This window comes from Podospora pseudoanserina, chromosome 1 (assembly GCF_035222485.1).
Source record: "Podospora pseudoanserina strain CBS 124.78 chromosome 1, whole genome shotgun sequence".
In the NCBI taxonomy this organism is placed as follows: domain Eukaryota; kingdom Fungi; phylum Ascomycota; class Sordariomycetes; order Sordariales; family Podosporaceae; genus Podospora; species Podospora pseudoanserina.
The window spans coordinates 5,365,800-5,376,245 of NC_085920.1; the positions used below are offsets into that span (position 1 = coordinate 5,365,800).

The 10,446-nt window shown below is 48.7% G+C and overlaps 3 protein-coding genes across 3 annotated transcripts; 2 read left to right on the forward strand and 1 right to left on the reverse strand.

Annotated features, from left to right (window-relative positions):
• Positions 1-664: 664 nt before the first annotated feature.
• On the forward strand, positions 665-2,430 carry QC764_0017850 (uncharacterized protein). Its single transcript, XM_062940012.1, has 3 exons — positions 665-1,438; positions 1,487-1,701; positions 1,772-2,430. Exons 1-3 carry the CDS (start codon positions 1,250-1,252, stop codon positions 2,043-2,045), a joined length of 678 nt encoding a protein of 225 aa, XP_062805782.1. The 5' UTR covers positions 665-1,249; the 3' UTR covers positions 2,046-2,430.
• Positions 2,431-9,227: 6,797 nt separating this feature from the next.
• On the forward strand, positions 9,228-9,374 carry QC764_0017860 (uncharacterized protein; the record flags this gene model as incomplete). Its single annotated transcript, XM_062940013.1, has 1 exon — positions 9,228-9,374. The coding sequence occupies one exon, from the start codon at positions 9,228-9,230 to the stop codon at positions 9,372-9,374; it is 147 nt and encodes a 48-aa protein (XP_062805783.1).
• A 44-nt stretch (positions 9,375-9,418) lies between these two features.
• On the reverse strand, positions 9,419-10,446 carry QC764_0017870 (uncharacterized protein; the record flags this gene model as incomplete). Its single annotated transcript, XM_062940014.1, has 2 exons — positions 9,419-9,878; positions 10,025-10,446. The coding sequence occupies 2 exons, from the start codon at positions 10,444-10,446 to the stop codon at positions 9,419-9,421; spliced, it is 882 nt and encodes a 293-aa protein (XP_062805784.1).

The following is a 10,446-nucleotide window of genomic DNA, read 5'->3' on the forward strand; positions in this document are numbered from 1 at the left end:
GCTAGCTTGGGCCGAGGCTCTGATCTGATGACTAGGAAGATGTTAAGAAACATGGAAGATGTTAAGAGGCATGGAAGATGGTTGAAACAGACAAGGCGTCAGCAAAGAAGAAACAGAGCTTCTAAAGATACTTGAAACTGATGCTATAGGGGCACTCGAGGAAAAGAAGAAACAATTGAGGCTCAGAGGCTCTTAAAACTCCCGCAGAGGCTCCAAGTAAATAAAAGAAAAGAAAAGAAAGCATAAAGATGCTGATAGACCATAGGTAGAAAATCCCGAGGTCGATTTGGAGCCTCAGGTTGCCAAGGTGAGCGACCAACCACAAGAATAGCCAAGAGAGGCAGCAAACGGCGAACCTGGAGATAGTGCTGTTGTTCAAACTAGGCCGAGGCTTGAAGAGTGCATCTATGTACATAGATTTTGGAGATTGCTAAAGGTTGAGGTGCTATTGGTGTGTCAGTCAGGTAAGGTAATGCTACTCTCAGCATGCGGAATCAGGTCCGGCGGGAGCCTTACTGGAAGCCAAGGCCGCAGTCACGCTTAACCCAATTAGTCAAAAGTCGCGAGAGCTGGCATTTTGGCTCGGTGCCTCGGTCTGTTGGCTTGGGGAAGGGGCTGTCAAACACGCCCAGGCACCCGGACTCAAAACAGTGTGTCAGGTATGGCACATATTCTGGGATTCTGGGTACGGCCAAGCACACCGTTGTCACCCCTACCTCCCCGATGCCGATCCTGGGGGTGGCTCCACACCTGGCGTTGGATAATGCGGGGAATGCCTGTCTGGAGCTGCAGGGGCCCACTCCAACAGTCCCTAGCTTGGGGAAAGGGGAGGTGGCTGCCACGAGGAAAAGACATCAAGGTGCTGGCAAAGCTGGAAACTGTTGAGAGAGAAACAAAGCACCGGCGATATTGGTTTGGGAAGGAGGGCAGCAAAGCCCCTCATCTCAGACTGGGTAATTCTCCAAGTGGTGGATCTCAATGTCTAGGGCCTTGTCACGGAGCTTGGAAACAGAAGCCATGCAGAAACTGGTTAGATTTGCGAGAGCATCGAAACAACATGAAGGACTTCACCAAACTTCAGACGACACATCGTCTATAAGAAGGAGATGACTTCCTGCCTTCATCAACCTTTTCTTTCTTTCTCCAGACTCAAGCACTCGAGCAGTTCTCGGATCATCCTCAGCCTCATCAGCCTACCAGCCTCAGCCCACCGGCCTTTACTCGCCTTCAGCACCGTAACATCTTCAAAATGCAGTTCCTCACCACCGTTCTCGCCCTTGCCGGCGCTGTTGCTGCTCTTCCCGTCGAGCAAAAGACCGAGATTGTCGAGGCCCGCCAACTCTTTGGTTCCGACACCAAGAACGAGCTGATCAACGGAGGTGCTTGCCCTCCTGTCATCTTCATCTACGCTCGTGGCTCCACTGAGAGGGGCAACCTGGTGTGTATCCCCTCTTCTCTGACATATCACTTCCTAACAATATGACAGGGAACTCTCGGCCCCTCGGTCGGCGATGCTCTGAAGGACCGCTTTGGGTCGGCCAATGTTTGGGTTCAGGGTGTTGGCGGTGCCTACACGGCTGATCTCCTCGACAACGCCCTCCCCGATGGCACTACCCGCGCGGCTATTGCTGAGATGAAGGGGCTCCTCACCTTGGCTCACACCAAGTGCCCCTCGGCCAAGGTTGTTGCTGGTGGTTACAGGTAAGCAATCTCCTCTCTCACACATCCGCCCTTTACTCAGAATCGACACTGACAAGTCTCTCCCATTCAGCCAAGGTGCGGCTCTGGCAGCCGCCTCGATCAGCACCAGCACCGCTGCCATTCGCGAGCAGATCAAGGGCGTCGTCCTCTTCGGCTACACCAAGAACCTCCAGAACCTGGGCCGCATTCCCGACTACCCCCGCGAGCGCACCGAGGTTTACTGCGCCACTGGCGACTTGGTCTGCACCGGTACTTTGATCGTCACTGCTGCCCATCTTACCTATGGTGATGAGGCCCGCAACGAGGCTCCCAGATTCCTCATTGCTCGCATCAACGCCAGCTGAATCCTTGGCAAATGATTCGAATACAGAGAATTCGGAGGTGGGCTGATATGAGCTGGGGATGCCGGGGCATGGGCTGTGGCGATATGGACGGATGATCGCGGCGGCTTCACAAAGATATCTTTGGCATTTTGGATCTTTTCGGAGGACTTCTCATGTAGATACACGATCGCTTTGTATGTACATAGGCTTTATGTTTGGCTTATCTTTGAGTGGGAGGAGACTTGAGAGGGGATGTCCCAAGGGCTTGGGCAAGTTTTAGGCAACGGCTTTAGGCCACTATGAGGAATGAACTCGAGTTTTGCTCTTTGACTTCTTGGTATGACTTCCAGGGTTCCTTTGTTTGTATCTAAGACAGATCTGCCATTTCCATAGACACTTTGTGTCAAACTCAACCCTCTACTTTGTCTTTTTGCCCATTGTTTTCGTTTCAACATAATCCTCAAAGAACCCACTCATCTCTATGACAAAACGAAGTGACTGGCCGGCCCCTTGTGCTTTCTCGCCCACCCCCCAGGCCGGCTCGATCAACACAGAATAACCTTGAAATTACATTTATAATGCCCCAACTTTTCCTATTCTTTTACATACGACCATATCCAGTTGAAAGCTCGGGATCCCGTCCGCTCTCCCCTAGATAAGCAGCTGAGAGCTGTCTTATTACGAAGGTGAAAAAAACGGTTACTGAAACGGCTTTAGAACGCAAGTTTTTTGTTAGTGATCAGTTGTGAGGCGTTTTATCACCTGACTGCAAGACTTCCTTCGGAAATCTTGTTGGTTGTTGGGTGTCTGTGCCTCAATGAGTCTTGGCAACGTAAACAAATCTTGTCCGGTAAAAGCTACAAGGGTGCACTGGAAGAATCAGGGGGTAGGCGCCTAGTAGCTACTATGTTCGAATGGGATTTAATAAGCTGTTAAATAGAGTTTGTATAGAATCTACAGGGCAGGCCCATATGTCGTCATTAAAGATAATACTTTAAGTTAAATACAAAGGCTTGAGGCAGATTTCTGATAAACGTCTTCATCTAGAACTACGTTTCCATGCATGCACTAAGTATGGATCCTCCCAGACAGCAGGTAAGAGTCATGAATGTATACCCAGTTGTGGCTCTCAGAATGTTTTCCAGTCGATTGGCCGTTGTAGATGCCTCTTGTGACTGGGAAGTATTCTCAATGTTGCCGTTGTTCGAAGGTAGTGTTGGTGTTAGAACCATCTCATTCTCGGAGAGATATGGAGCAGGTTGAATGTTCAGTGATGCCATTGTAAGCCTAGATATCATCGATTAGCTTCAATATAGCCAATTTCTAGCTGGGGTAAATGTAACGTACTGCAGTGTAGTAGGAAGTGAAGTATCGTAAGGAGGTTGTTAGGTAGGTTAAGTTGTGTCTTATACGTTTGTTACTTGATGGATCAACAGGAAAAGCTGCGAGGCAACAAAGGAGGGAGGGGAATGCTAAGCTAAGGTATATTTAAGCCGTTCTCTTTACCTGTCCAACCTATGGTATAGCTAAGGTGCCTTACCTCCACCAGAGTAAGCTAGGTAAAATCGGCAGCAGGTGAAGGAGGGGCCGAGTGACAGATGGCGGAGGGAGCAGCGATGGAGCTCCCTCTTGCCTCTGCCTGCTCTCTAGCGCCAACCACATCACTTACCCGAAGGATGGAGGGAGGGGCGGAGGCAGGGGCGGAGGGAGCGCGGAGGGAGCGCGGAGTGACAGATGGGGAGTGACAGAGTGTAGAGGCAGGAGCGGAGGGAGCAGCGAGTGGGCTCCCTCTTACCTCTAGCCTCACTTGTTCTTTAGCGCTAACCACGTCACTTACAGGAAGGGCGGAAGGAGGGGCGGGGGACTACCTCAAGTCTCCCTTCTTTTGAGCGCTAGCTAACTACACGGGTGTCGTTACAGCTAACACCTACTCACAGGAGAAGCGGAGAGCGGGGGGGGGAGGGAGGTTGAGGGGGAAGCTGAGGAGGAATGGCGGGGGTCGCCGATAGAGCGGCCGATGGAGAGGGGGGTGGAGCGACATAGAGCGAGGAGGGGGCGGCTGTGGAAGTGACGCTGGATACCTAGCGGCCGACAAGACTGGAAGGTTCAATCCTTTATCTCCCAGACTCTTCGTCACTTTGGATCCTTAAAACACATTCTGTTTTCTTACCTATCTCGCAAACGTGGTAAACCATACCAACTCTCAAAGCTTTTATTTATTTAGGCAAATCACAACACCATGGATCCACCTCGACACAATTCCATCAACCTCCAAAAAGTTCGATACTTTGACATAAACGAGGCACTTCCATATTCATATTATTACTAAACAAAACCCGGCCATAATGATACACGACTATGTTATAATCTATATAGGTACTTAGCAGAGCAGTAAGTTTGTCTTCACAACTAGACCCAGCCAGAGACTGACCAGAAAATTTTCATAGCCACGTTTCTTCTCAGGCCGCTGGAGCCCTTTTGTCCTTTTATAAGCCACTGGAGGTGGATGTTCGAAAGCGACTGGAGCAGATCGAAAGCCGCCTGGCGGATATCACCAATATCATTGAAGGCGTATTCCTTCATCTTGGAGATGTGAGACCACTTGCCTCCTAGCCCCTGCCCTGCAAAGCGTGTGATTAAGCGTGCATATAACACCGTACAGCTTAGCTAATCACTTGACGACACCTCCTTCTCACAATCCTCCTCGTCCAAGTTTCCGAGGGTATACGGTGTGTAAATCAGCGGCAAGGGATAAGTTTTCATCTGAAAAGTCAATATGCGACTGATTTCTATTGTAGGAATAGCTTACGATGTGCGTTTGTGTTGGGGGGCATTGGGTATTCCCACTCAAGCTGCTCGAAGAGTAGATGTAGAGACGGTGATTCTTTCGGATGACAATATAGACTTCTGCATCACATAGCCTATGTTACTCATTGACTTTCTTCGTGAGAGTCTGTCTTCTCTTTCTTGCGCGAGCTAATCAGCGTTGGTGTGCTTTGCGTACATTGTCCATTTCAGTTCCTGGTTGTTGAAAAGGGCTGATTGTTGGATCGAGAATGTTTGTTTGTTGATCTGTGATTTTCTCTTCATGATATAGCAATTCCTTGCCAGTATCTCTTATACCCTTCCGCCGCTCATGGGTCAAACATAGCCTCACCTGGGCTGGTGGTCAACGAACGGTCCAGTCTAAAATTACGGCAATCATCTACAGCACACTGTGGGCCTGAAAATGAAGTTGGAGGTGAAGATGGCGCTGGCAACGTGAGACGTGAAAGGAAGGGATGGGTGGAGGGATGCTATCTCAGTCACTATGCACCCTTCCATCCCAGTGAGTACATGATGGGCAGCGGGAAAAGGTGTTTTCTAATTTTAGTACTTTAAAAGCTGCGCAGACAGGCTTTTATCACATGATGAGATCTTGGGTGCACGCAGCACATCAGGATACCTCAATCCCGAGGAGCGACACACATCTGTGCACGGCCATGTCAAATACCCCATAAAGGTATAATACGCGCCGCCTTTCAATGGGTCTTTTGGTTTGAGATTCTTTCTAACCCATCATCACCATGAGCTTTGAAGCAGATTATTCGCCTCATCTCTGGCCTGTGCCAATCATACCAGGTCCAACTAGTTGGAATCACCACCTGCCCCCAGTTGAGCCTAACAGCGACCTCCATTCAAACCGATTGATTACAATTCGAACCAAAGCACTTGGGAAACACTATCCCCACTCAATTATCTCCGACCCACAGTGCAGGACACGTCATTTTACTCTCATTCCGTGGATAACTCATCTAGCTATGGAGCATATCCCGACATCTCACAACCACCACCAATCATCTGGACAAGACGAGAGCCTCCAGTCAAGCGCCAAAGGCACCGAAACTCGTCTTGCTTCTGTGAGAAATGCGGCAAGGGATTCACCTGAAAATACAACCTAACTGCACATATGAAGACACATAACAAAGCACGGGATCATCCATTCAGTTGTGATGATTGCGGAAAGAAGTTTGTTCGCAAAACAGATTGCGAGCGACAGTACAAAAGCGTTCACCTGCGAGAAAAGCCATATGGATGTGAATATTGCAGCTTAAGGTTCACTCGCAAAGATATATTAGCCAGGTTAAGTGCGGATTCTGGTGCAGAAAGCATGTATACGTTCCTAATGTACCTTTTAGGCATATTGATGTTGTGTTTAGTAAGTTCATGGACTTTCCACGGTCAGCCGGGGCGTCGGGCCAGGACCAGCAGTGACTTAGAAGGGTTGCAGCCTGTTTTTGTTGAAACAAAGGTAGATAATATGGCAATGCCCACGGTGTAACATATTGTTTGGCCGATTGTTGGAAGGCAGACTTGATACCATGACGGGCTTTCTTTGTTTCAGCCATGTAGGGTGCGTGATAGGTAGCTTTTCAGATCCCTAGTTCGTCTTAAAGATATATAAAGGTCCCAGACTGTTATGTTTCCTTTGGACCACAATCATCTTGAACCAGGCCCGCCCAGCTCACCACAAAATACAAGTTCTGCCATGCCAGCTCGAATCCTCAGCGAACCTGCCGCCAAAAGACTTGCTAGGCAAGTTCAACGGCTTGCTTCTCAATACCAGGATACCTTCACCGAGAGCGATGTGAGGCTCGCTATTGCGGTCCAGGGTGAAAATATTGGGTGTCGTGAGACGCCTCGGGACGATGAAGCTGAGTTTACGGAGAAAAACATCCAATGGTCGAGGGAAAAGGGAAGATAGAAGGATATAGAAGCGTTGAAACGGTTTGTAACATAAAACGGCATAATAAAAACAACAGAGGCTGGACCTCATCGTGCTGCGGAAATTGCAAGCCAGAAGAGAAAAAATTTGGCATCTCATACACAGGTGTTTGAACCGCAGCTGAAAGGAGTAGGAAATACCCTGGATCCTCTGCAGACAGATATTAAGGGCGCTTCAGAAAACCAGAATTCAATAGAACCACAGGGAAAAGGCGCCTCAAAGCCTTCAGCACTGGCACAGAGGAAGGGTACGTTGCACACCGAAACAGCAACATCGACACAGAGGAGAGATACTTTGAGGGGGCAGGCCCCAGCTGAAACACCGACACCACAGCACAAATCCAGCTCTCAGGGACAGTCGCCTGTAAGAAAGAAAAACACCTTACAGGAGCAGGGCCCAGCTTTACCACAGAAAACAAGCACCTTAGAGGCTGCATCACGGAAGAATGATACACCCTCAGCATAATGCTCCAACAAACACTTTGCAGGGGCGGGCATCCCCAGCAGTAGCGAACGTGAGAAAACCACAACCTGCTGGGCAGAGCGGACAAGCAGCCTCAGGGGTCGTGCAAAATACAGCGAATGCCCAGAAGATGCCAAACAAACCACTGTCAGCTATGAAGCGTAAAGCCTCTGGTCCCCCATTCGGTGTCGGCAATGTAGAGAAGCGTACACGCCACGAAGAATCTGGGAAACACAAAAACCCCATGCAATTGAGACCAATCAAAACCGACTTGGAATCAGCCAGGCTTCAAAAGACCTTTTTAAATAATGCTACGACTGACTATATTTCAAGCAATAAGCCAGGTGGTTCTCATTTTCAAGTATCAGCCACACCCCACCTGCAACCAGAGAGCCATAACAGGATTTTCAGAGATCCGAACCTTCAAACAAACTTCAATAGCGATCATCTGGAAACGAGGTCAAAGCCCACATTTGAGGATGAGATCATGGAGTCCCCGGAACCAATAGATCTTCCCACATCAGATAACCACGGCAGGAAAAGACAAAAGCTGTCCTCTGACTCTTCAAGCCAGGGCATGAAACGGAAAAGACAAGGGCTCGATCTTGAAGGTTCTGACAATGAAGATGTTGTGGACTGGCGGTTTGGCAGGAACCCTGAGCCATTGATTCACCCAGCAAACAAGCCTTCCGCTCGAGCAAATGATCCTTGGAAAGCTCAGCCTGGTACATCACAACAAGTAAACGAGCCTCTTCAAAGTCGTGACGATGAACTCTATGAGAGCTTCATCCGTTTTCGGAATCGGTATCAGGATGAGTAGGCATCAACTCGTGGCCCATCGCAACATTCAGCAACAAGTGAGCAAAACGACTGGCGGTTTACAAGTGCACATAATTCGCGGCAACCCTACCCTAGCACATCTCGCTGGTCATCAGACATGTGTGACGAGGGCGACGGCTGGGCTACTCGATCCCAAGACCGCTTTAGGCGTTCTGAAAGCAGTAATACACTCGGCCGTGAAACAAGAGAAACAACACCAGCACCTCCAGAGGACGTCATCGCACTTTCATATTCATCGCCAAAACTCAAAATTGTGGAATCTGCAATAGACAGAAGACTATTCCAAATCCATTGTTTGCAAACAAGGCCGGTTCACTTTGAATTTCCAATGATGAAAGATAATTCTCGGTATAGTTGTTATGGAGAAGCCATTGGCTTGTACAAATTACTCGGAAGTGGTTATATTTATGTCGTTGTGACATTACCCGACGCACTGGTGCCCCGAGGAGCTGGTTCGATCCAACAAGGACATCTCGTGAAAGTCTGCGACTTCCCAGATGTACGATCACAACTCACCCTTTACAAGAAACCAACAGCCGATATACCACGAATCAAAGCGGAAAGTGTGATTGTTATGAGCTTCTCTGTGTTGCCCACGTCGTCATGCAACCGCATAATCATTATGGAGGTTTACTCCAAATCAAGCGATAAAATCCTGCTTATATCAAGAACCGAGGCCGGTACTCGCTTTTCTGTTAAGGTTGTCACGGAGACTTTGATGGCGATGTCTCACAACACTCTGTAAGATGTCCAGTTTTTGATCAAAAAATAACGAAGGGTTTGAGTTACCACCAAATTGGGGCGTCAGCTGGCACCAGTTGTGAAGCTGTGCAACAAGCCCTTTTTGGTAAGTAAAATAGCGGGGAAATGAATCACACAGCACTTTGGGTGGTGGAAAATCTTCACACAAGATAAGTGCCGCTTTCTCCACATACTCCAACCAAGCAAGGGAGTCAGTCAACCACCAAACCCGCGTTTCGATATCTTTAATAATGAATACACGAGAATACAATGTTTCAGGATGGACTGAAAAAGAGTTGCTCGAAACAGTTAGAGAACATACCGGGGAAGGCATGCATTCATTTATTCTACACTTTATTTTAATTACTAATGATTTTTAGCGGAACTATACATTGATGAAAACGAGCATCAGCACATTGCTGCCGTTGTCGACTTTGATGGGCCCGACGGGATGGTTGCTGTCAACGATTTATTTCTGGCAACAGGACAAGAGAAAGCTCAACAGGGCAAATGGTTGTATATCACATCAAGTGTTTTTGTAATGGGTGAATTTCCTAACGTTAGATGGATTCATAAATCCGGATAACTATAATAAATTGTTGTTTTGCCTCCATGCTCTAAACGTTAGGAGGTTGATGGGTCGCAGCCATTGGATTGTAACTCCGCCTAAGTCAGTTGGGAGGACTAAACCATGTCTTCCGTGTCCCTTCCCGGAGAACAGGGTGAAACACGAGATTATCATGGTGCTGCTTGAGCCATAGGTGATGTTGCTACATCCTTCTTCTCCATATCGCTGTTCCCCGGATGATCGTAAATGCTGAGCTATTGACTCTAATAGGTTCGAACGATATAACCAGAGCTTCGGCACACCTGCGTACTGCGTAGAAGATAACCGGAACTGAATACCGGCTTGAATGGCGGAGTCTGAAACAAGTCCTGATCCATCGTGTGCAAACTCAAAGACTTCGGGTGCCGTAGTGTCGAGGTATCTCTTGAAAGAAGCATACGGATAGCTAGCCCGATAAAAGATGGGCCGAGGAGGCGCTCTCAGATGCCAGGCTTCATGTTGTGGCTCTACAAGAGTCCGAACCTCGCCGACCGAGCGGGGTGCGAGCGGTGGGGTTTGAGGGATGTCGCGCGAAAGATCCGACGGTGTATCTGGAGCTGGAGAATCTGGAGCCGGAGTATCTATGTAATCTTAGAATGTGCGATGTTTGATGGCGGTGAACTTAACCCACTGTTGAGGAGATCCTGCAATCCTACAACTCTCCGGTGCAATTGGGAGGTTGGATGCAAAGAGAAGCTTGGGCTAACCTGAATCTGAGGGGTGTCCTCACTTCTGGAGCTGCCCACAGAGCTGGTTCGCCCTCGCTCAACGGATGGAGCATCCTGGGCTTGACGTGTTTGGGCAGACGACTCGGCTTCTTCACTCGCTGAAGGTTCTGATGGTTGCGCTGGAGGGCGACTCTTGTATCTGTCGGAAAACCGTTCATCGCAAGCCAGTTTTAATCTGGTGCACCTTTCGCACGGCAGCTTTTTGTTGCAAGTAATCTTCTTGCGATGACACGGTGTGCAAGCGATTCGTATACCATGATGAGCTTCGGATGCTGACAT